A 27,208-nucleotide genomic window follows, 5' to 3' on the forward strand; every position below is an offset into this window, starting at 1 on the left:
AAGCTACGAGCACCTTTCTAAAGATGAAGGAATTGTACACTAATGATAAATGAGTGTGATTGGTATTTCTAAGAAAATGGGACCAGTAAATCAAAAAAGGAATAAGACTGAATTTTTCCACCTACTTTTTTACACCAATATTGGTGAATGAAAAAGTATATGGGTATCTACTAGAACTTGTACTGTGAGTAGTCGTAAATTCTCTTCATGACAATTATCTGGTGAAAACAAACATTTGGATGTTATTGTTATTTCATACCAACAACTTAGTTTTTAAACTTGATTCAACCTTTTTGATCAACTACCTCATGATATTGCTTCATTTCACCTGTGGAAAATAGTTATAAATATAAAGTATAAATATATATTATATTATATGTGTATAAAACTTTCACACAAAGAATGAATTTCCATGTGAGCTATCTTCTCCATTACTTCGTGTCCGACCAGAGTTTACTGGTCCAGATTCCACTGTCAAGTCGAGCTCCATAATTGGTGCAGGACCTTCTGCCGCAGTTACCACATCATCAACACCAAATACTGTTTCAATTCTACGTGGACGACTGCGATGACTTTGGATCTGACCCTGACGTTCTGAAGGACCACGATCAATGTCACTCTGTCCAGGTCGGAAATCAATGAGTGTTTCCCGGGGACCCACTCTAGGTCTTTGGTCGTTATTGACTTCTGGTGTTTCCACGTCGGTAACACATAACGTATCTGATACTTCTTCTGCATTGTCATTGGCACTTTGTAATTGTGAATTATATGTGATATCTGTTGGTAGAAAGACTTCCTCTGAATTCTTCACACATGATGAGAACAAATTTGACCGACTGATTTCGGTTGCATCCTCACCTATATCCTCTGTGAAAAATCGTTTTGATCCCTTTAATTCCTCTTTAACTGTTTTATGTAAAACTGATTGTGACCGATATGTATCACAAGTATCAAACTGTTCTGTCAAGGAGTCAGGGCTGTCCTGTTCCATATGTTTTGCTACATACTGTTTCAGGGAGCTGGTAGGTAGAAGTTCATCCAAATTGTCAAAATCTAACTCAAGTGGTCTTTCTGGAGTAGCACCATCTTCCTCTAGGGAAGAATCAGTTGTATCTGTTACATGAGTATCAACCATACGTTTCATCTCAGCAGAAATATGGACAAGGTTTTCTGCCATCTGAGATAGAGACATCTCTCCAGAGTCTTCTGATCCCTGTGGACATTTAGTGTGATCATAAAGAGATGTCAATACCTTTGTTTCTCCTTTAAGACTGGATGTGGAGGAAGTCATTTCCCAGGACTGTGTGCTACCACGACCTCTAACTCCAGACGAGGCTTGACTATCGTGTTTATCACTAGCATTTGAGAAAAGGTTTGTAGGATATGCCCAGTTCTGTTGTTGACTGGCCTGTAAATTGTCAGGGCTGATCAGAACAAAAACATTATCCTCATCTTCACCTGGTGTGTTAGCAGCCAGTATGCCTCTGAGCGATGGCCTCTCTTGCTTTTGGTCACGAAACAGACTCAAATTTTTTCCTTGAAAGTCACGTGTCTTATCTGTTTCACCTGTGTTGATGTTGGACACTGACAAGTCCTTGATAATACCAAAGCACCCCATGCTCTGATGGGTTTGCTGTGTGTTTGGTGGTTGTTGTTGGTATGCACAAGGGGGTTGGGATAAAGTAACTGGCATGTGACTCGACTGATTTGGCGATGTGTACACATTGGGGATTGTTGCTACACAATCACTGGGAGAATCTGACTCGGATGACAGTGTGGACAGAGAAGACGGTGGTGCTCTACACCCAACACTACAATCATCATGGAGAAGGTCTTCCACACTTTTGTTTGGGACTCGACTGACCACTGTAGAGGTGGTCTCATCGAACCGACTCTGACTCTTCTTGCGGCGATGCTGAGCATAGGGAGAAAGCGACTCCTGAGGAGATAAGTGACGTGGCTGCTGCGGTGACACAGGGGCTGGTAGCGTGGCACTTTTGGGCAACATTAATTTGGCATCTGGAGACAAATCTGAAGTGGAAATTGAATGATTTATAATGTCAACCAATAACTGATCGGGCGACTTTTAACTTACTGAAGATGTGTTTCCATTTACTAGATTTCAATTATTTTAAATTTCTTAGAATGAAAAGGATTAAAACCAATTTTTTTTCACAATACAGGATACTGTTAAGATGAACCATTATACATCATTTCTAAAAAAAGATATCACAATTATCAAAATATATAAGTAAAATCTCATATTTTGTATTTAGCAAAATAAGAATATGAGTTATATCCAAAACCTTAATGTCATTATGCCCAAAGCCTATCACAGATTATATGTTTAAATTACAGAAGTGCATGTTGCCCTAATATGATATCATTTGAATCTAACAAATTTTTGACAAGTTAGACATGTATAGGCTACCTGGATCATTTGTTTTTATGGATCACTCATCCTTGTTAGAAACGATATATATACTCATTCTGTATCTTGATACCAAATCAGTATTCAGAAGCCACCCTCTGCACATATCACACATACGCTAATAAACAACAAGACTACATTACACTGGTGGACTTCATCCTTCATCATCCTTCAACAATTTTTTTTTTCTTTCTACAGCTGTTGTGCACTATTTTCAAAAATATAATTAAACTGCCAAAAGAAGCAGATACATTGAAAATAAATTAAGGGAGGCAACCAACAAATGCTGGTGGATGTAAAATCCAAGGAACAATCACAATAAAAAAAGCTGATTTTGTTTTGCTTCTAATTTAAACATCAAAGACATAAATAAGTGTTTCCAAGACATTAATGCCAATTACCAATACTGGGAAGACATGAGACAAGAGGTCCATAGGGCTTGTGTCATTCACCTGAAAAGCTTTTCAGTGCTTTCTTCCTTGGGCCTAATTCCTATGACCCGGGAGGGTTAGCAAAACCATTTATATAAAACTTTCCTCATCCAAAGATTGCTTCAGATCAAACTGGGACAGAATCTTAATATTCCTACAGAAGAACGGTTTTAAATAATTTGCTTGATTTCCCCTTATGGTTAATATAAAGTTTACTCCCATTCACCCAACAATGCTAAGACCAAATTTGGGCATAATCAAACCATTTCTACAGGAGGAGAAGAACTTTAAAGAAGTTGCTCTAATTCCCCTATTGGGCCAAGCCCTTCTGCCCAAGGGGGTTCGATACCCACCATTTATACAAAATTGACTCCTCTTCATGAACAATGCTTTAGATCAAATTTGGGCAAAATCCAATTATTTCTACTGGAGAAATAGGATTTTCATGAATTTGCTTTATTTCCCCTTATATAAAAAATTTAAGCTAAGAATGCTTAAGACCAAATATGGGCAAAATCTTATTATTCCTAGTGAGGGTTTTAAAATTTCCCCCTTTTTTGGCTCCACCCCTCAGGCTCCTTGGTGCTGAGACCCATCATATATAAAAAAAAATTCTACTCCTTCCCCCATAAGATGCTTCAGACCACATTTGGTGAAAATTCTCAGAGTTGTTTAGAAAAGATGGACAATGGATGGGCGAAGGATGCTGCAATAAGCTCAACAGCCTTTTGGAGCAGGCAGGCTAAAAATGTTTCCAGCAAGTGTTGAAATACAAAGAATTGTCATATCTGTATGAACCATGTTAAATGTTGCATTACAAACCAGAAGGACTAATGGTAGATAGTTCAAGCACTCTTTGTAGCTCAAAGTCTAATTCCTCCATTGCTGTCATACTATTTGGTTTTCCTAGCTGTGATCCCTCATCTTTGGACCGTTTTGGTGACTTCCCCTTTTTGTCAGTTGACTGTTTACCCTTTGCTCGTGGAGGTTTGGGCAGTAGTGCAATGTCAGGGAGAGCCTTGTTCTGTTTTTGTGGAGAGGGGAGGTCACCCTCTCCTGGGATGGGACTTCCACCTTCAGCAGCCCCTGGGGAATCCAGTAAGCTAAAATAGAAAAGGTTGAATATGAGAGATCATATTCTAGTAGTTAAATCCAATTTCAAATTTCAAAGCTGATCCGTTATCACTTTCCAATGCTATTTCATATATGTATTGTGAAATTCTGATGAAAATTAAAAGTGAGTTTTGATGTAAAATAACATTCCTAAGAGCAGTCTAAAATACAATAAAATTCTCAGAAATTCAGCATTAGGTCAGCAAGGACTAGATCATGATTATTTGAACTGGTAAGCTAAATATTGTTTGATAATGTTCCAGATTTTAACTGTTGTTAATCTGATTAAAAATTTGACTAATTAAACATTTTATTATTGACTTTTTAGATTAATTAATTCTTTGACAGGAAGTAATATCTTTCCTAAGAACTAAGGTTTGCTAGATTCTGACTAGATCAACCAAAAAAATCACATAGTTTACTGCCACTTTACCTTGCTGTTGTGGAGGACAAGTCTGCAATAATACCCTGGTCCCTGAGGTACTGTAAACGGGACATCTCTAAAGCCCTTAACAGGTCCATTTGTTCATCAAGTATTGCTTCCTGCACTGGCTCTGTAGAAACACCCAATTCAATAGCTACAAACATTTTTCCTAGTTATACATTTATAGCCTATTGATCAGTTCAACACAACAATTTATTGCCCCCGTAAAACAAAACATTGACCAAGGATCTATTTCCAATGGTGATGTTTTTTCCCCATATAGATCAATTAATATGTATCGATCAAATGAAAAGACTGTTATTACAAAATTCTATCTTGATCTCATTGAACCCAAACTTGTCTATAGAAGAAACAACATATGCTGAACAGGTGAGAACTTAATTACCAGACTGGTCCGAGTTTTCCACAGCAGCAGCAGCCATACATTGTCGACTACAATACTGATGCCATTCTCCTGTCCGCGGATTCTTAGCCTCTAACTTGTTACACCCTTCCCTAGCACATTTACCTGTAATCAATGAAATTGGAGAATTGTTTCAGGGTCTTAATATATAATGTCAACTTGTATGTTAATTGTGTATTACATACAAATTAAGTACTAGGAATTGTAAGTTCTTTATAGTGTCAACTAATCTGCGAAGGCTGCCACAGCATTTTACACTTAGTTATAAATGTATAAGTTCTACGATTATATATCGTAATGTTGAACTCCTTTGACCCAGAATACTCAATACCACATATCATTAATATCCCTTCACAAATTTAAAATTCTGTTCAAATTTTTAGCCTCGACTTTATCCACAGAATTGTAATACCCTTCAAGTATACACTTTAGAAATGCTTTTTCCTTAGGATTAATTGATGTCAACTTGTCTAACACTCTCCCAAAACTTATTGATTTTATGTTCTCTAGATTGGGTCTACCAGTAGGAGAATGTAATGTTGTTTTCCTGGACTTCCCTGTATTTTTAAGAACATATCAATCCTCCATGTTTCCTGTGAAACACTACCAGAAAGCCTACTGCCTTGATTTCTCTGGTTTTGTCAATCCAGTACCATTGGAGAACCTAGTTACCATTGTTTTTTCTTACTTGTATCTCTGTCACTAACTGAGAATCTGCTCACCCTATTTTCTTGGACTTGTCAGATTGTCTCATTTGTCTAAGGATTTACTGACCTGGTTTTCTCTGACTTGTCTGTCCATCACTGTCTGAGTCATCACTGTCAGGCCAGTCTAGTACAGCCATCACATTGGTATGTCGACCAGATGCATCCTTTATCCAGGGATTTGCCGGATCAACATCTTGTATAGAGGCCAGTATGGCTTTCCTCAGTTCCTCCTTTAAAATATTATTATCAGAATATAAAATATATTCACTGTAACAAGAATTCTGTGAAATTCTATACCTCACAATACTCAATGTCACCACAACCCTCAATGTCACTCTCTCAACTGACTAAAGTCCCATAACACATAAATATCCAGAAGAAAAAATGTAAATGGGTGAGCCTCAAACATGTATTATAAGTAAACTGTATTAACAAAAACTGTCATCCTGAGGATACATAATACCCCCACCCCAACCCCATCCCATCCCCTGCTGATGCAAAGAATTTACATCACAATTACTATGAGGGCAAAGTGTCATCATAGCTATTTCATGTCATGCAATCCATGAATTTATATATCATTTAAGTATCAAAAAATATAAACAAATAAATAAAACCCAAGAAATCAGCATTCTAAATCCATAATCAATTATAAGACACTAAGCAGAGCTTAAAGCTGTAAAAGTGATTAAGTGTCAAAATCAGAAAATCGGGGAAAAATTCATTTTTAGTCAAAATGGAAAAAAATCTGTATTATATGTTAAATGGTAGTGTTCCAACAAAGGTTTGTAACAAATTTCAAGTCCATTGGATATTCAGAAAAAGATTACGGCAAAATACATAAACTAATGCTGGAAAATAGGTTTTAAAAAAGTCCAAAACCATGAAAAATACTTTTTATTTGTTAAGTGGACATAGAGCAAATTCTTTAAAATATTTATTATTCTGTGAACTTAGCTATTTTTAAAGAGCTGCATCTAACCCCTTTTGAAGGAGGGTTGAATCTGCTACAGGGAAATACTCAGGGTAAATACAAGCGTCTTTAATATTTTTCCCTCTAAAAGAAATCAATTTCAGCAAAGTAAACCAGGTAAGAGATACAAGCCCTATGGGCCTTTTATTGCTGTCTTATTTTTTGGTGTTTTCCAGTGTTTAGTTTTTATGTAAAGTTCTGAATGAGCGTGTTGTCATGAAGTTGATAATTGATCTTAGAATGCTGATTTCTTGCATGGATACTAAAGTCAAATTACACAAATAAAAATTATTTTTTACATATTGTGTGAATGGCCAGAGCAACATGGAGATGTGCCCCTAAGTCGGTCACTTAACAGGTTCATCTCCATTCAATACGGCATCAGGACAGAAAGACAGCCAAGGGTCACAATGACCATGAAATGGTGATTTTTTTTTTGTCAATCTTTTTTTACTAAAATCAGATCTTTTAAAACTGGAGTGACAAAGTTATCTCAAGAAAATGCTACAACAGACTTACATCCTCATAATCCATACTGTATCTGCGTCTCCTGTGTTTTCGGAGTGCAGGAGGTGTTTCAGGAGGTACCAGCCCTTTTGATATTGCCACAATAAATTCATGCCGTTTCCTTTGGACAACATGGGCTTGTTCTATAATGCGTTTTCTCGGAGTCCTCAAATATAACCTGTTTACCATCTGAGATAAAATCTCGCCACATTCCTCCAGCTCAGTCTGTTAAGAGAGATAAAAAATTTATCAATCACAACAAACTTATTCAAATATTCATCAGTTAGTATCATCCTCTTATCTGGTTTCTTCAGGATGCACATGATACAAAATTTATGATACACCTGTATGATAATTACTATAATCGAGCAGGCCCATTGTGTTCCTTGTAACATTTAGAATCCTTTTACATCAACTTCCGCTATCAAGCCTCTTCCTGAAGAAATAAATCAGTTTTCTTATGATTTAAAGAAATTCCTAAAATAACGTTTTTAGATTTCTGCTTACTCAGGATTCTCATCACTTGCTCGTAACACAGGGTTTCCAAAGATGCAAGTTGATGAAAATTATAGGGAAGTTTTATGGTCGTCAGAGTGATCTCCTTAATACATATTCTATTTCTTTGTACAAAACGAAGCTAAATGTGTTTGATGCTCGTTAGTTTTTCTGTTGGTTCAGTTGTTGCATACCTTGTTCTAATTTGAGAATGTGGCATTGCTTACTTGGATTAACCAAGGTTTACACAGCGGGTGTCACCGATGAAGCAGAAGACATTTACTCTTCTGAAACACCTGGTCTATTCTCCATGTACTTGTTTGGGAGTCTCCATGTAACTATTTCTTTTGTTCAAATTTTGCCATAGTTTCATTGAATCTGAGTCTGGGGTATGATTCTTGTTGATATGTTGGAATTTTCAATGATTACCTGCATGAATTCAAACACCATCTTTTTGTAGCCAGGTCCGTCAAGATAATATCCATAGGCATAAGAGCACTTGAGCACACGCCGCGCTTTCAACAATTGTTCTACAGCTTCTTCTACAAACTTTGTCTCTGCATTAGCTGTTGCTGTATTGACAGAATCCATGTAGTTTTAAACAGCAAAATTTACAACAAACAAATTATTGCAGAAATGACATTTTAAAAGATTTAATGAAAAAAAAAGTGATTTTCAAAAAAAAATGTTCATTCATTTCAATTTTATAAATCAGAATTAAATTTCAAGCCTGAAGTCCCTTATACAGTAAAATGCTTAAAAAAGAGGTGTCTGATGGCTGGAATTGTCTAGATCTACTCTGACTGCTAAGGAATACTACAACATAATTTTTTTATAGAAAATTTGAAATATTTGATCCAAATGAACTAGTTTAATGCAATTATTTGGCCAATTAAGATATCTATACAACATTCAAGAATGCAATTATTCAAATACAACAGGCACGGAAAAGCATAATTGAAACTGCTTTGGGTTATACCAGTTAAAATGACCAAATTTGATAGGTATTACAGATGTCCAACCACATGTTGACTCTCGTAAGTCAATACAGAAACAGGAAATTGAATGGAAAATCAAAGATACTGATGGCCAAACTAAAAAGTGGTTGATACTCTTGAGTTAGACAATGAAAACTGCAGGATAGAGCAAGCAGCATTCTGTAAAAACAACTTTAAACATTCGCAAACTGACCGTAATTTTTCATAATGTGGTTGATGATTTGAAGAGAACTTTGATATCTGAAAGTACATGTATAATGACAACTGCAAAAGTTGAAATTTTTTTTTTTTTAAAGAAAGTAATCTGCATATTTCATCTTGATTATGAAGTACATGAAGTGTTTGTGAAAGATTTATGAAACCTAGAATGTTCAGAGAATGTAAAAGTTATTCCAGATTTACCTGGGTCGGTTACAGCTTCTGCTAACTTCATCATCTTTGTCTTTGTAGAACTGGTGAGTGGTTCTTCAAACTGGAAACAGGGAAGAAAAATAAGTTATTTAGTTCTGTTTTCGTTTTTTGGGTTTCTTTTTAAAAATGATAGTTCAAAAAATCTTTTAAATACTTTATTTCCAACTGCTTTTAATTCTTTATATACATAATATACATATCCAGTCTCAAAATTGACCTGGTTTTAAGTTAAAAACAGAAATGAGATATCATCAATTATAAACTGCATTCTCAATAATGACAACAATGAATTCACATGCTTAATCAATATTTCTTTACATCGTACAAAATCACCGATATCTTTTAAGAGGGTTGTAGGAAGCATCGGAAATTTTTCTGATAATCACACCCTGACTTACCTTGTAACTGTTTTCATGGTTCTTGAAACGAGTGTAGTAATGGACAAATTTATTCAACTCCTGCATTCGTTTGTTCCTTTCCTCTGCCTGTAAACCAGTCATTATTATTTATATCAAACCACTTGATACACAACATGACATTGTACATCTTCATAATTCTAAAATTATTACAACTATTAATCAAAACTATATAAAAAAAAACTTGCATCATTTTCATATCAAGTTTAAAACATTTTATATTACGTCATCATGATTTACAATTACCATTTCAACATATTTTTCTTCAAAATGGATGACTGCACCATTCATGAAATGTAATACTGTAATTTAACATAATACTGAATTCAGAACAGTCAAAATTTGGTGGATTATCACTTTCCCTTTACAAAGAGAAATGATGAATTTGTGCATTGGTACAATAAATTCTAAACTGAAACGATATACAGAAGCACTAATTAACATAATCATATCATAGCACAATACCGCTGACATATTAGCATTGACAGTAAATCCCAATGACGTTTTTGTCAGAAAATTGACATTTCAAGACAAGGGCCGTCAGAGACAGGTTATGCGCCCAAATGAAACAAAATTTTAAAATGAAAAAAAAAAAAAAAAAACGAAGGGCAATAATTCCTAAATAATGCAAAGAGAGTTATGGTTCTTGTACACTGCACTTCTCATCAATATCATTCTACACATGAAGTTTCGTGTTGATAACTCTTGTACGTTTTGTTTTATGCTCCAGATAAAATCATGACGTACCGAAAAACAGACAGATAGACAGACTAAGCGTGATTATATGATCTCCGTTTGGGGACCATAGAGTTATCAAGAAGGGAAAAATCTATAAATAAACTGGTTGTAACAGACATCAAAAATCCTAAGTGTAGAAAAATTTCATAATATACCAGTCCCTAGATATCTTGATATCAAATAAATATGCCCAAATCTTTAAATGAGTGCTTTATATTTGTTTCAATTCCTATTGTGTTACAACACTGCCTCATATATCCTACAAAACTCCTATGTCTAGCAATGAAAGTCAATCTATTCTAAAGCACTATTTGATAGATTTACCACCAGAATTTATTTTATGCTATTTGCCTCCACTGCAATGTACCCCTACACACACCCCCAACTCCATCCCCTCCCTCTTTTGAATCTGTTGCCCCAACTTCCTGGTCTCATTACAGTATAAATACAGGTATACTCACATCTGACTGTGCCAGGTTAGCATTATCCTCTACAATCTTTGACACCTCGTATCGGTTACACTTGAAATATCCACCTGTACTAGAGTTGTGTCGTTTCCACTGATCCAAACACACCCAGCAGAAATCAAACTTGCACTGAAACAAACATTAAACTGTAAGATGCCAAAAATTAAATATATAGATATAATTTCTTTATACTGAAACTGGAAATACCAATTCATGTGCTTAATGAAACAAGAGAACCAAGAGGGACCTTGGTTCCCACTATTGTTTGATCTATTTGTTCTGAGAGTTGGATCTTTTCCCTTCTTAATCTTTTCTTCTTCTTTTTAACATTTTAACATTCCTTTGCAAAAATAATTACGGTCACAAGGGTAACATTCAGTTACAATCTGTATAATCTGTCTTTGCACTCAAAAGTGTCTTTCTCGTTAATGTCAGAAAAAAAATCAAACAGGTAAAAATTTCTTAAACAAATAATTTTTCTAAAACTTATCCAGGAATTTTATAAAAAAATTGAAATGTGTGAAGATAGATCATTATTCACAAAAAGAAACAAGAATTTGTGATATCATTTAGCAATGTTTTCCTTTTATTCAATACTCTCTGGTGGTAGGTATAATTCATCTGTAATAGTATACATTTTACAATGATACTGGTTTGAGTTTCCAATCCAACAGCTTTATAAACAAAAGCAATTCCATAAAACGGTACCTTTGAACACTTCATGTGGTTGCAACCCTCATTTTTCTGTATAGGAGATTTACAGTTGGGACAGGGTTTAGAATTTGTGACTAGCCAAAGACAGTTTGCTGCAGATTCTGTATCTTTCTCTGTACCATCCACTGTAAACAAACAAATCAAGATATATGTACACAATATACAGCTATATTCATTACATGTATCCAACAGCAGCTAGCATAAATCTTAAAGAGACTTTGGAGGATCATTTTTCTTATTAAATTAAAAAAAAGTAAAATTAAATATTAAAATGAAAAAAATATCAGAAAATTGTTAACAAGGTTACCAAGAATACAAAGATTAATTTCTTAATTCTATGTGGAATCTCATCAAAGTTGAATCAATTTTGTTCAGTTCTGACTTGAGAGGAAATAAACTGCTAGAGATGTACTAATCTTCGAGCTTTATTTTGTTCTGGTCTGACATTGAGAACCAATATTGGTTAAGTTTGATCTTAAAAACAAAAAACCTTCAGACTTGCAATTCAATTGGTACAGATTTCTACAGAAGAGAATACTTAATTCTGGTTTGGCTTAGAAGACTTACTCTGTTCAGGTTTCACCTCTGCTATTTTCTGATGCCACTTGGTCCAGTTTTCACAGCTGCATGGCTCATGGGCTTCACCCCCACAGTCCCTGAAAATAGTGCAGGATTTTTTTCTTCATGGCATGTGATTAATAACAGACATTGACACCGTCATCCCATGCATTATTTCACTTTACTGCAACACGAGCAGGATGAGACCATTAAGCAGGTCTGTCATTATAAAAGGGAATGACATGTACAAAACTGACTAAACCAATTCAAAGTGTTACATTTTATCTCTCTGGAAAACTCAAATAAGTTAAAAAGATTTATTATTAAAATCAATTATCACACTCCAATGTTTACCAACTTTTCAGTTGATAACATGTAAACATACCTTGTCCAGTATGAGACATTTATAGGACAAACTTTAGATTACTTCACCTTTACAGCAAACAGAGGAAACTATGTATAAATCATTTAACTCACCAACAGAAGTAATGTTTGTTACCACAGTCGACAGCGCGTGAGGTGTCAGCGGGGAGCTGTCGTGGTGTCTGGTTGCTACCGTCCAGTTCTGGCAATCGAACTGCTCGACCACAGCCCGGGAATGGACACCACTTAATACTTGGATTACTGTCTACAAATGCCTATAAGGTACAAACAAACTTTTATTCATCATTTACATTTAATGAATGTATATAAGACATAAACGATAAAACATTCATGCCAATAAGATGTGTGACTATGACACTGAAACTTTAACAAAAAAACTCAGGATTTTTTATACTTTATCCTTATTACAAATTAGGTCATACTACTGAAGAAATTAGGTCACCAAAGTGACCAAGTGGAGAACTGTCACACCATTTATAGGCCTTTTGCTAAACAAAACTTTAAATATGATATAGTCCAGTTGACCAGTGTTGTTCGTTTATGAAATAAAATGGAACCTGTTGATCTAATTTGCTCTCTTGGGTGTCTTGTCTAAGCCTTTTTGGGTCTGTAAAATCATCTGCTGGTCTCTCCTAATTTATGCTTGAAATGTTACCTTTAAATTGCCAATGAACTGATTTGTTGAAGTAAACAAGTTTCTGGTCTACAGCCCCGTAGAGAGCTAATTAAAAAAGAATTTGTTTCAGGCAAATTCTTAAAGACTAATCCAAAGTAACATCTGCTTGACCCCACGACTTCAACATAAATTACTTCAATTCATGTTTCTATTTCCTTTCTATTACTTCTCTGTAAATATCTAAATTCTATTGGTGGTACCTCTAAACAAAATGTGAAGTCCTGGTGTGGGAGATTGTTTAATAGAAGAGCCCTAAAGCAGAAATCCAACCTGCATATAAAATACTGTACACCTTTGTGATCTCTAGATATTCACTAGATCATGAAATAATTATACTTTCACATTCTATACAGTCGTATTAGGTAAAATACCTTGATGTCAAACTGTAGGTATCGACGTGCCATCTCTCTGGAGACAATATTCTCAATGATTTCCACAGGTACAAGCTTTCCGCATTGAAACCCAGGACAGGTAATATGATGGGCATCTCCTTCCTGGATCTTCAGATTCAAATATCTAAAATGATCAGCAATCAGTTAATTCATTACATTCATTTTGTGAACCCATATTAATTTGAAAAAAAAAATTTAAACAATTTCAATAAAAATATTTTAAGTTTTAAATACATCATCGATTAAGTCTTAAATGTATCCAATACAGTATAACTCATGTTGTAAGCTTTAGAGGAAATCACATGCCAAATTACATGTTGTGACCCAGTGATGGACCAACAACTGAAAAATAAATCTTAAACTTAACCTATTAATATTAGAAAATCAATTAATTGATGAAAAAATTGTGAGACAATTAACTATTATCTAATAACTGGAAATGTCAAGTGGAATTCCTCATGTAAAATTCTTCAGTTGTAGGCAACTTTCAACTTTCAGCCTTGGAAGTAGGATATGAACTTATTCAAAGTATCTAAAGTTTTCAAAATTTGCAATATTTTCAATACAAGAAACAACTATTTTACAATCAATGCAAACTCACTCTTTCCAGCAGCAACGACAGAACTGATGTTTACAAGCCATGTGGACTGGTTCCTCCTCCAGCAAGAACGATTGAGTACAGATATCACACTGAAACAATAAAAACAACAATAAGACACCTCCCTTCGAAAAGTACCGAGAACTAAATGCAAATTTTTCATATACCTCAGTTTAATACATACCACAGATTTTGAATAACTCAAAGTACTTTGATCTTTTTCAATTTTTGCAAACACTGGTTGGTTAACTCAAGGAAAAATATATACTGCTTAATTTTTATACCACAACTGTAACTTTATTGTGATAATATTCTGTTATATTTGATATCAGACATTACAATTTTCTTGCTATGTTTTAATATTATTTTTTCATTTTGTAATTGACAGAGAAGAATTTACGTTTAAGAGATTACAACTATATATATAGAAAAGAGGAATCAAACGTTTAGTATGAATTATTGAAGAACCTGAAAATTGTCTATAAGACATGGAATGCCCCCTCCCCTCCTATGCAAACCAGAATCAGTCCAACCAGGTATAGGGTTAGATGCAGTGATAATAGTAAATATGAAGAAAATTGTTAACCTAAAGAAAAGAAAAAAAGAATTGTTCAAAATAAATCATAGATTGATTACTGTAATACAATATGCCCTCCTAGGTCATAAAAGAACTGTCTATAAACTTGGAGATTTCTTACATTTCAACTTTTACGAACCTTACTCTAGAGAACGATTCCAATAATCATACATTAAGAAAAGCCTCAATACTCCAACAATTACAATAAGTTTCGCTCTCTACACCTGTGGAACATTTATTGGCAAAACTGAAGACACAAGCTATGTCATTTGATTGGTCAAGAGCGAGTTTCAGTTGAAAAAAATGACCAATTACTGATACATTCAGTTGAAGATTAAAATGGAGCAACACTCTACTTCAAAGCCAGCACAACATACTGTTATGCAACCTCAAGATTCGTGTTATGTACAAAGGATCAAACTAGTCTTAAAACCTTGAATTTTGTCATGAAATGTTTCAGGGGGGCAGAGAGTGATAGTAATCACAACCCCTAGAGTATCGAAGATTGTCATTAGAAATGCTTTATCAAGAGAAAACAAGCCATTATGTCAATTTGAACAAGGGGAGATAACTCAACATCAATAAGAGAGGTTAACGGAAAAGGGGCAAATAACTCACATCAATGTCCATATAGGTCAAAAGGTGAAGGTGTGAGAAATAGAGAAGATAGTTTTGAAGTACGAGGGACAAAGAGGTGATAAAACACAAATGCTAGTATCAGTATTGGAGGTTCAGAGGTGTAGAGATGTGGAGATATCTTTCTATAGCTCCGATGCTTACACCTAAGCTTTGGACAATTACTGAGATCTTACCATAGTGTCAGGACTGGGAGGTTCTGAGCTGACGGGACTGGTCAAAGACTCCTGCACTTGGGGTTGTTCAGAAAACAGACTGGGGGGAGGGGTCACACCAGACTTCTCGCAGCAGGCCAATGGGTCACTCATCCATGCCTCCAGGAGCATCTCACGCGACCACTCTGCTCGGGCACAAACAGGGACCACACGTTAAAAACATGCTATGGACTGGTTCATTCAAACAAGAGGGATAAGTGCAAGGGTAGTTACCCATGATGCATTGTCAAAATGCAAACAATTACTAGTGAAAATAACTGACTCTTGACTGAAATATATTTAATATTGATAAATTCAGTGATAGACTAAATAACACAAACAAATTCTTAAAATGACTGACAGGGAGTGTTGTTTTAATGTATAGGCAGTTGTGAAAATTGAATCCATGAAATAATGTGACACATTTGTACTAGATGTCTTTTTTCATCCAGATCCAAAACTTTAACTCATTATAAATATCATTCAATAGTTTTTCAAAAGAAAACAAATTTGACATGAAAATAACTAGCATTAGAGTATTTAATTTATTGTTACTAAAATTGAAAACTGTAAATAGATGTTAAGACTAATGATCTATTTTGACAAGCATACTAAGACTACTTCTAATTGTGATTAACACAATTACTGGAAATTGTATTGAACGAAGAAGAATTCAGCTATTGCAAAAAAAAAAAAAAAAAATCACAACAAAAACTTTTTGTTCTTTCCAAATAATACTTCAAATTTTTCAACTTTTCAAAATGTTCAGATCACTACTTAGACAATGTGAAAGTGGTATTATTTGCCTCAATGTGCTATTTACAATAAATGCATATAAATCTTGTTTGATACTATCCATAGTTAACTTGATTTTAGTAACATCAAATTTGACATAGTTTTATTTCATTTTAGTTATGTCAGACACAATCACTTATCACAAGGATAATATCATTTTTTAAATAAATTTTGTACATTCTTTGATTTATATGTTGACAAACTGGTGACACAAATTCAGATCCTGTCCCGTAGCTTACCATGGTTCCTTAGCAAGGCATCTGCAGTAAAAAGTGGCACACTCAACATGTCCGCAGTCTCCACCAATAGCTGATCCTTAGCCTCCTGGAGATCTTGAGCACGCAGACCACTATACTCCTTCAGAAGAAAGGGCAATGCATTATATACAGATTTTTCTCACGACAAGTAGAAACATCTATTTACTGAGAAATAAGTGTCATTGACTCAAAACAAATTATTTGGATTGTTTGCTTCCAGGTTTTATAGCTGGTGTGACTACCTCAGTGAACATCATGCAGAGGGACATGGCACATGCTTTTCATGTTGGGAATTGGTTGTAATTTCATCTTTGATGATTCATCCCATCATAGGTTATCATTGGTTAACAAAATTTTTGCTGGAAAAAAAATTCAAAATTGAGAATGATCCACCCAGTTCTTTTTTAAGATATTGTGATATCAAAATTTCATTGTTAAAATCCAATATCATCCCTCTTTTAACCATCAGAAAGTATTAAATGTACTCTCACATACCTCTGAGTCCACAACAGGTAACATTTCTGGTATAGTTACATCGTTAGGATCATTCTGTAATCAACAGGTAGTATTTATATACACAATTCAATAAATTTATGTCATTGATTTTAAGAACTGTTCACATTTAAATTATATATAAATTAGTGAATACCTTTTGAAAAGCATAATTTCAAATCAGAAACAAAATTACCAAACAATCAAGTTCAATTTACTTCTTCAACCACAAATGAATGCAAAACAGAATGCTAGATGTCTTGCTTATATCATGAAACAGTGTTACGATTTCCAGAATTAAAATTAATTAAAAAAACACAAAATTTCTGGAACAATTAAGACATTTTCAAATAAGAATGGCTTGTAAGGTTATCAAAATAAAAAATTCATGGGTGGTCTGCAGGTGGCATATAGGTAACATCCTTGCCTTTCACACTGCCATTCAGGGCTCAATTCCCAGAATGGATGTGAAAAAATAGCATATTCACCTATCCAACCACATGGGTTTTCCCTGGGTTCTCGGCATTCCACAGTAAGATCCCTCCTACACTTACATCAGGGTCAACAAAAGCGATCAATATAAGTTGAAATAGCTTGTTTTGCAAATGATGTAAAATAAATAAAGCTCAAATATTCAAAGAGTCTGTCACCTACATCAGAAAAAACCATCTTGGATTCCAGGTAAGTAGCTATTTCCGTGTGAGAATTTCTCTCAGCAGAATCACAGGGTGTTAACTGGTCTTTGTTTTCTGTGAACAGGGGTGCTCCATGAGCCACCAACATCTGAAGAGAAAATAAAATACTGTTTTCAAAGAGTAATTATGACTTTTTATGCATGTTTCTAAAGACTGGCATAGCTAGGAGAACAGCAAATTGGTACAGTCGGCTATACTTATTGGCCAATATAAAGTTGATATCTTCATTATATGAAACTTAAATATCCTCTGAGCACTTACATCTTAGGCTAACTACTAAATATCACAAAACCATATGTTTTCTATATAGTTTGTAAACACCCTTTCCTCCAGCTTCATCACCTGGGTACTTAAGGTTACCTGATCTGATTGGTTTAATAACACTTTTCTCAGGTCAACAAAACTTTCTGTCTCGTTTTTTATTTAGTCTTCAATATTAAATATATAATCTAATATTTCATTTTCCCAGTTCAGCCGAGTCAACAGTTGATGGAACAACCTCCAAAATACTTGAAATATTAATTGTTTTGACAGCATCAGAAACCTACCTCCACACATCGTTTTAGTCCTGAAGCGGCAGCATAATGTAACGCAGTGTTCAAATCCTAAAAGAAGAATAAGTGTAGAGTAAAATATCTTAAATTATTTTCAATTATAATCAATTAAGCCCTTACAATCATACAATATTGATCTTAGCCTGAGCTACTGATAGTGTTTCCTAATGAAACATCATATCTCTATTTTGTTTAACAATGTGTCTATTATTATTATTATTATGACGATCTTAACGGCCCGTCAACACATAAAAGGTCATTAGGGCCATCAAACAGTAAAACACACAGCGATCCAAAAGGAAATAACATTAAACAAACCAAAAGGTAAAAGACAAATGCTAAAAATCTTAAATGGGTACGTTAACACAAAAGATTAAAATGGTACGTCATAGGCTATTATATAGACCAACATCTTTCAGGTAATGTAGAATTTTACAAATCTCAACAGTTTCAAAATGGGATTTTAGACATGTAATGTTACGATAAAAACATTCTCGAGTAGACAGAAGATTAATGCAGTTCAATAAAAAATGTTTAACAGTGAATGGCTCATCACATCCTATGCACCAAGGATTATCTTCACCTTTCAACATTTATGAATGTGTAAGGTATGTATGACCCATCCCAAGACGGGCAAGGACAACTTTGTCTCTGTGGTTGTCTCTATAGCCTGAAGACCATTCACCGATAACAGTTTTAACAGAGTGCAATTTGTTATTGTATAGGTATTCCAATCCTCTTGCCACTGAGCTTTTAAAATTTGTTTCTGAAAAACCGTATAAGCATTGGGGCTCAAAAACCTACACCTACCTTTATTGAGTGATGACGGCACCAACAGATTAATATCAGCTATCAAAGACCATAATATTACCATACTAATGAAAAAAGGCGCAAATATTCAAATCCTTAACCATGAAAGAAACCTATTTATTTTATCCTTAAGAGGTTTAGTGAATTTTGTAGGATTCTAAATTTCGAGAGAGTGCAAAGCACCATTTCCAAAATTTTGATCAGTCCAGTTTTACAAAGATTTATATGGGTTGTCAAAACTTGAAGAGTCCCACAGAAAAAGCATGAGAAATATATGAGTTGTCAAAATTGAGTTTAGGACTGAAATATTAAAATATCTAAGTGCCAAAAATCACTGTAGTTTAAAAAGATAAAATGTTAATGTTGAAATTCTAGAATATTTTACCAGTGACTACATGTTAAGTTCATTTGTTGGTATGGCACATGCTTTCACATATCATTATATCAATTTTTTCTAAAGATTCTAATGATCATGACACTCTTATTCAGTAGATAACAATCATAAAAAGTTGTTCAGAATCAGCTGCGGAAAAATATCTACCGGTGTTCATTAAATAAATCTTGTGATAGGCTAATAATTGTCAGTTACGAGTTGGACTGATGAAATAATCCTATTAATTTTATCAACACATGTATTAATATTTATATATAAAGCTAAGTATTGCATTGGTTATCAGTTTCCAATGAACCCTGACTAATGCTGTGGTTAAGCCTGTCATTTAAATAAATTTTAGTTCTGTCATTCACTCCTGGATGGTACATCCAGGATCCCATGAGATGCGTGCGCATCGTTAGCAGTCATAGCGTGTTTTGTTAGCAAATAGTACAGAGGGACCTGCACCTCCTCTGACTTTATATGGCCTTTTATACCTTCATAATTTGTTTTATACCCAAAATTATACCTCATCCTGAGCAGCCAGGTCAATTTTCTCCACCTCGCCATCCTTTAGTGTAGCTCCCCTCCAGTTCAGCAGCATCTGTAGACACTCAGCACGTTTGCGTAAGACTGGGTAACATTGAGCATGGCAAGGTTTCTCCATTGACACACAGTGTAGGCATGTTTCCTTGTGTCCATTTGTCTTGTTTGGGTTCCCACCCAACTCACGTAAAAATATCCTGTAAAAAATAGCAGTATATGAAGGAAGAGTCAATGCCGGTAGGTTTGGATTTAGAGAGGTTAAGTCATCCTCTACTTGGATATCTGATGGTGACCAACGTTTGCCTTGATATTATCCTATAAAGGAACATCACATCCTACAGGTAAACGAAATGAGGCAATATTTTAGAGACACAAAGATTTAATGCTGTTTTAAACTTAGACTGTAACCATAATAATGAAAAATTATGTAAAAACAAGGAAATATTAAAAGAATTTTTCTTTTACAGAGAAAAATTTTATTACTAAAAGAGAATCTTAGGCAAGTCTTAGAAGTGATCTTTTTACTAAATTCTTACTAGGTAAAATGTTTGAGTTTCATAAATCTAATGAAACTGAAACATATAAGATACTGTTTATCACATGACTGAAGACATTTTAGGAACATCCATGACAATTTGCTCAGACAAATTTAAGAATGATGGATGCAGGCCGAGAGCAATAGCTCACCTCAGCTTAAAGGCTTTTGTATACATTCAGTGATTAACACAGTAAAACTGTTTTAAAAACCAAAAGGCCTAAGGGACCTGCATCCCTCACCTAGCTAATATAGCTATTCAGCAATTCAATAAAGAATTTCAGGAAGAGTAAGATTTTTAAGAATTTGCTCTGTTACCACTATTGGGTCCCAACCCTCAGACCCCAGGGAGCCATGACCTACCATTTATAAAAAAATTATTCCCTTTCTCCAAACAAGGCTTCAACTTATATTTTGGCAAAACCCAACCAATGAAGGAGTCAGGTGAGCTAATAATATATCAAGTACATACCGTAGTAAACTTTTCATGCCATGTCGCGCAGAGTAGTGGAGAGGAGTTTCATGCTGATGCGAGTCACCATATGAACAGTTTGGATCCAAGGCTTTCCGTAACTCACTATGGCTGTTATACAGATTCAGGGCCGCAACCTCATCTCCATTACTTAGGTGTTTCCGGAACTTGGACGATGTGCTTCCCATCCTGATCTCAATACACAGACAGTGGTTCTGGTTCCAAAAAGCAAGGTTAGAAATAGAAAACCTGAAGAAGAAAATAACAAGCAGATTATATAAAGGAATTAGTCACCAGAGGGCTATGGCCCTTAACAGTTATCTGAAAATTAGTATTAATCAAAATATGAAAAACTTACTTTTTTTATAACATCTGCCATTAGAGATAAGTTTTAAAGCTATTTCCTTGTCAAAGAGCAATTAGTTAATTTCTCTTTCAATATTGTATTTATATGCCCTTTATCTTCAAACTAAAAATTAATCTTGTCACCCGACAAGAAAATCGTACAGTACACCCTTGACAGTATGTTAATGACTCATCAATATAAATTTTCACTCATAAATGCTCAAATAGTCGGAGATATGTTTCTCTGACATTGTTTTTTAATGACACAGGAAAATTGTTCTTTGACTTCAGAGGTTGTCAAATGCCAGGGGTCAACTAAATGATCCATATAATATAGCTGTAGACGAGAAAAACAAAGGTTTGTAGGTATTTTGTCTTTAATGATATAATATCTACTATACTACATAAGAGTCTAGTACAATGATGTATAACTGTATGTGAAGCTGCAATAACTGGGGTAATTCTGACATTCCACCTTTTGTAACTGTATGGACATGTTAAAAACACATTTTAAAATTCAAAATCTGCAATTTTAAAAGAAATGCAGATTATTTTTTAGATTATGATTTTGAGTTAAGATTCATAATACCAGCGAGAGTGTCATCAGCACAGTCATATAAGACAAGTAGTCTTTATATACAGGTGGTTGCTCAGAAATTCTAGAGTGTAATCCATTCCTTGTTACCTAACTTATCCTAACTTTAATTATAATGAAAGACTACTGGTCTTAAGATTGTAACACTTCCATATCAAGTCTTCACAAGCATATCCTTCCATATGTTCACGTAAGTATATAGCATTACACAAGTATATCAAGTTTGAAAGACTGTGCTTCAAAAATGAGCAAATTCTCATGATACTTTCCAAAACATTAAAAATGTTAATTTTACCGCTTCAATGAAAAAACAATAAAATTAGCTTATCCCATATCATTTTGTATTAATAAGTTAACGTAGATATATACCCAGACAACAATGAGATGTACAGATATACTACTAAAAGACCAGAAATCTCTTCTACTTTTATACGTCATACCACTAAACCATAATCAAGAGTCACATAGGGCCTGTAACGGTTTGTTTGGCTGAAATTACTTCACCCAAATTAATGGAAAAAGAATTGTTGATTTCCAAGAACATAACACATACTAATCTATTTCCCAACTAGACATCACCCCTCTGTCCTTAGGGGGTCAGCCAAACACTTCATACTAATTTGCGTCAGAATCTTGCTATATCTACAGAAAAAATTTAAAGAATTTGCTCTATCTATCCTCAATTGGGTCCTGCCCATCCCATTCAAAGGGGCCTAGACATACAATTTTCACAAAACCTCAATTAACTCAAGGATGCATCAGATCAAATTGAGGAAAAAATCCAATCATTTCTACAGGATGAGTAGGATTTTAAAGAATTTGCTCTATTTCCAATATTGGGCCCCGCCTCTCTGGCCCAAGGGGGGCAGTACCTAGCATTTATACAAAACTTATTCTCCAAAAGAAATTTTCATACCAAGTTTGTGCAAAATCTTATCTTTCTGACTTAGAAGGATTTCAAGAAATTTGCTCAATAACCCCTTTTTGGTCCAGCCCCTTTGCAATGAAGGTCTTCAAATTACCATTTCTACAAAATTGATTCCCACTCACCAAGAATGCTTCAAACGTTTTTAGGTAAAATCTAATCTTTTCCTACAGGAGGAGTAAGATTTTAAAGAATTTGCTCTATTTTCCCAATTGGGCCCAACCCCCTCAGACCCAAAAATGTCCAAGACTCATCATTTATACATAATTTACCCCGCTTTCCACAAGGATACTTCTGACCAAATTAGGTCAAAATCTGCTCTGTTGTTCAATACTAGTAGCAATCTCTAGAAAAAGTCGCAGAATGAAAACAAATTCCAGCAGTCCTTCAGACCAGGTGAGCTAAAAATAACCTGAATGTTGTTTTGTATGTGTACAATGTATGTTATTATAATTACTTTCTAAATGCTACCTGTCTAGCACTGTATCAAATGTTAATTATATGGTCTTTATGTACACAAGTTGAATATTGGCACAAGGATTTATTCACCATTTCAGTTTTTTTTTTTTTTTTTTTGGATACACAACACACAAAACTTATAAACTGACAATATGCTAATTAACAAGAAACGTTTATACAGCTGGAGTATCACATAAACAGAAATTGATACATATGTATATGTTATTGTAGTTTTAGAGTGCCATTAAAGGACTATAATCTGCAGACTAAACAAAACCTACAACTTACATATACATATTCATATTTGAGTCTCCATTGCAATAAATAGAGATTTTTGAGCGATAAAAGGAAGTAATTTAGGAGCAAATATTTCATAATTCCAAGAAAATACCAGCTAGACCTGACATGTCTACATTTCCCTGTGAATTTGTTATGACTCATAACAGTTAAACATCATGTCCAGATATGTTACATTTGAAATATAGAATATTTTGTATAATTATTCTTCACTAAAATTTTGTGAAATGAGAAAGCACCCTGTGTTTACCTCTGAGCTATAAATACCCATTGACGTCCACCCTATGACTCAACAAACATCTTGAATAAACTTGTGTTGAAAACAGGTAATACTTTACAAATAACAATTATTCTATGTATACATGTAATAATCAGTGTCACAAACCTTTTGTCTTACATGAAGGTTTTATGTGGTTGTAAATTCAAACAGGAATCGGTAGTCACACATGACAGCTATACTGTATAGTACCTATGTCCACAAATTAGAATAAAACTGTAGATCAGATTTTAAATGCCAACAGCTCTGTTAAACTCAGTCTGTAGGATACTGATTATGTAATCTAAAACCATTAAAGGCTGTCTGCTTTAAAGTAGCTCATGGAGCGTAAATAAAAAGAAGTCTCCATTGGAAAAAAATTAACAGAGATCTTATATCTGCCTTGACTTTTTCTTAAAAAGATTCCACTCTTTAGACATAACATTGTATTACACCACAGCTAGTATATTGTAGTTAAAAGGTGTTACAATATATACACTCTTTAAGTTAATATCAGTAATATTTGTAGGTTTTTTCGGTTAGAGTTTTGAAGAGTACCAATATTATGAGATTTAAAGGTTCTCAAAATTTGTGAGAGTTCCACTGGAAAAGCATTGTGGTCCCAAAATCACTAAATACTACCATAATCATCAAATAAATAGACATCCAAATACGAAAAACAATGTCATGACATTTTTATTCTATAACATTTTCTGAAAAAAAATGAACCACTAAGTCCTGTATGAAACCTACATTTTCATTAGACAATTTTTATGTTAACACCTCATAACATTAAAATATTGATGTTATTTTGTATTATCACATTTGATTTTCTGATAAGGCAGATCAATTACTTTAATGAAGAAAATAATCTATAGTTAATGTCAAAAACATTGCTATCTGTGATTAAATTACAAGGATTAACTATTTTCAGTTATTGAGTCATGACACCAAAAAGGGAGTGTGCTCTAAATAACATAAAAAATAAAGTTAATGCTGAAACATGATAACACAAAGCATAACAGTATTTCCTGCACCCTGTGTTTAAAAGAGACACATAATGTTACGAGTTTAATTTCTATTTGTTATTTTTTATTGTTCTTTACAAAGTATTGAAATGGTGAACTTCTACTGGAGTACTAGCTTGATGCCTTTACAAAGTTTTGAGTACTGAGTAATTACCTGAAACGGTTTAAGCGAAGTGGTCTGAAAAACTGAACTTTGTGATTTGGTCCATGTGTTTCCATACTAACAGAAAAAGCATTTAAATGGAGAATTTCCCCATAGCAAAAGATACTAATAGCCAAGGGTCACCCTGAACCAAAATTAGAGCTTAATAAGAGTGAAAAGATTTGAGCATTTATCTTGAACAGTTTCTGAGCACCAGTCCAGAAAAACTGTAACAGAAAAAATTAGGGTATTTACCTAACATGTACAGAAAGTTTTGTCGAGTTGAGTGGAAGTTTCAAAGTTGTAGCCCAGAAAGGAAAGTTATCACTAATTTTGTGTTTCCAAGGTAACAGAAAAAATATAAAAAAAAAGAATTGTTATCAATAGCAAAATGCACAACAAGGGCACTAATTTAATATTTACAGTAAGTTTTGTGAAGTTGAGTTGAATAGTTTTGAAGTGATAGCCTGGAAATGCCTTCAGACTGATGGATGGACGGACTGAAAGTCCAATGCATGCATGGAGCCCAAATTAATATCTTTCGCAAACATGACTGGCAAGCGATAATGATAATTTGTAGTGAAAATAAAACCGACTAATTAGTAAACAAATTAAACAGGAAATGTTTTGTAACTTATCAAGACATTGATTTCTTAAAGACTCTAACATTAATTAATATAGCAAAGTGTGATATTATATCTTAGTTGATTGTCTTGAATCCTCACATTCTATCCAAAAGTACTTTGGGGTTTTTGGAATGTGATATTTTCCATTAACTATGATAAGATGAATGAGTATAAACCATTTTATAACATCCAGATTCTTACTTTTAAAAGCTCCAAATAATTCACAGCACACTTATTTGCTTTTAGAGCTACACGTATAAGCAATTTTCAATACTTCACTGAATCTTTCGCTTTTAAGCTTTGCTAACTGACTTCAATGAATAAATGTTACCTATATATAACAAATATGGTGCAACTGTCCCAAACTTGTCCATTGCAAAACTGATTTAAACCGAACAAAATGCCAATGTGCATAATGATGATGTTGACTTTATTTAAATAATTAAACACCTTCCCATTAGCAATGCCATTAAATTCAAAATACCAAACCATTTTTGTGTCTAAAATGATTCAAATATACCAAAACATACTCCTGAAAACTGACCATGGCCTCGTCTGACTAATCAAGTCTTGATTTCCAACCAGTGGACCATGATATCAACACCTCTGGTGATAATTGTAAGCTTTGTGTCTCAGGTACATATATATGTGAAAATGTCATGGATAGAATTTTTATAAAATGTCTTCCCCAATCAAGAGCATTATCAGTAACATTAACTTTGTTTATCCCAAATAACAAAATAAAACCATATCTAACTCATAATTCACTGAAGTGACGAAGGGCTACAAACAAAGGGAAAATAAGAACTTTAGCAGAGCTAGAAAGCTGTAGCTAGGTTTGATATCCAACTTTGAAGTCAAAGAATATATCATCCTCCCAAAGAAGTGTTCAAGTCTGACATTAGAAATTGACTGTGGGTTAGCATAGAAACGTACCTGAAAGTGTATCATACACGTACAATCAGGAATAAAATTCATGTTTTTACCAAGATCTTTTTTTTATTCTATGAAAATGTGACAAAGTTTCTTCAAAAACAAGTAAATCTGGCAAATATCTCATTATGTAATATTGAATATATACTGAAAGGATAAAGAAACACAACTCCTGTTATTTCTGAAATAATGTTCCATTGAAAATTACAATTGGGCGCATTAACACTGATATTGCTGACCAATCACACTTAGTCACTAAGACCGAAGCCAGGAATTTTTTACCCGAGACACAGTGATGCCTGAATGTTCAACACCAAAAAAAAGAAAGTAAATTTTGGTAGAATTTAGAAGGGATGGACCACAAAATATATTCAACACAAATACAGTATTTGACTCAACAGTTTTCGAATCATCCATGTTTAACTTATAAGATAAAGAAGAGAGAAAACTGGGGCCAAACAAAACATTCAACTCTTCTGATGCATTGGTTTCAAGTGTGTTCCACACAAGCATAGCGAATGTACAAATGCATGGGTTTTTATCCATTCAAACTAGTGTCAATTTTTGACTATCACTAAGATGCAGGATTGTAAATACATTTGCTATCGATAAAATTCTTTTTACAAATATGCCACACCTATACAATCTGGATCGAGGACAGGCTCTCGCAATGCTCGTAGGAGGTAGCTTTCAACAGCAGATTGCTATTCACTTCAGAGTTCACAATAGATGATAAGACATTTTTTTTATATCTCAATGCCACTTGAAGAGTTGTTGACAGACTGAGATTCAAACATCAAGATTGTCTT

At 34.1% G+C, this 27,208-nt stretch overlaps 1 protein-coding gene across 1 annotated transcript; it reads right to left on the reverse strand.

Moving 5' to 3' along the window:
• Window positions 1-391: 391 nt before the first annotated feature.
• On the reverse strand, window positions 392-20,981 carry LOC132560822 (ankyrin repeat and IBR domain-containing protein 1-like). The gene is made up of 22 exons (XM_060225512.1): window positions 20,794-20,981; window positions 19,770-19,983; window positions 18,052-18,108; window positions 17,463-17,591; window positions 16,812-16,865; window positions 16,299-16,416; window positions 15,247-15,410; window positions 13,861-13,949; window positions 13,239-13,383; window positions 12,285-12,445; window positions 11,817-11,905; window positions 11,244-11,374; window positions 10,530-10,664; window positions 9,313-9,399; window positions 8,906-8,975; window positions 7,935-8,077; window positions 7,023-7,235; window positions 5,598-5,760; window positions 4,806-4,928; window positions 4,409-4,529; window positions 3,685-3,965; window positions 392-2,031 (listed from the first exon to the last, which is right to left on the reverse strand). The coding sequence occupies exons 1-22, from the start codon at window positions 20,979-20,981 to the stop codon at window positions 392-394; spliced, it is 4,515 nt and encodes a 1,504-aa protein (XP_060081495.1).
• Between the last annotated feature and the right edge of the window lie 6,227 nt (window positions 20,982-27,208).

The sequence above is a fragment of the Ylistrum balloti genome, unplaced genomic scaffold (assembly GCF_031769215.1).
Source record: "Ylistrum balloti isolate Yb309-2 unplaced genomic scaffold, AGI_CSIRO_Ybal_v1 Utg371120, whole genome shotgun sequence".
NCBI lineage: Eukaryota > Metazoa > Mollusca > Bivalvia > Pectinida > Pectinidae > Ylistrum > Ylistrum balloti.

Bases quoted from the DNA above. Each gene is read 5' to 3' on its own strand.
- LOC132560822 (XM_060225512.1), bottom strand. From the start codon at position 20,981: ATGGGAAGCACATCGTCCAAGTTCCGGAAACACCTAAGTAATGGAGAT. The intron at 8,976-9,312 runs GTAAGTCAGGGT...CCCTGTTTCCAG, and splicing joins ACCATGAAAACAGTTACAAG to TTTGAAGAACCACTCACCAG. The intron at 3,966-4,408 runs GTAAAGTGGCAG...TTTCTATTTTAG, and splicing joins TTGTCCTCCACAACAGCAAG to CTTACTGGATTCCCCAGGGG.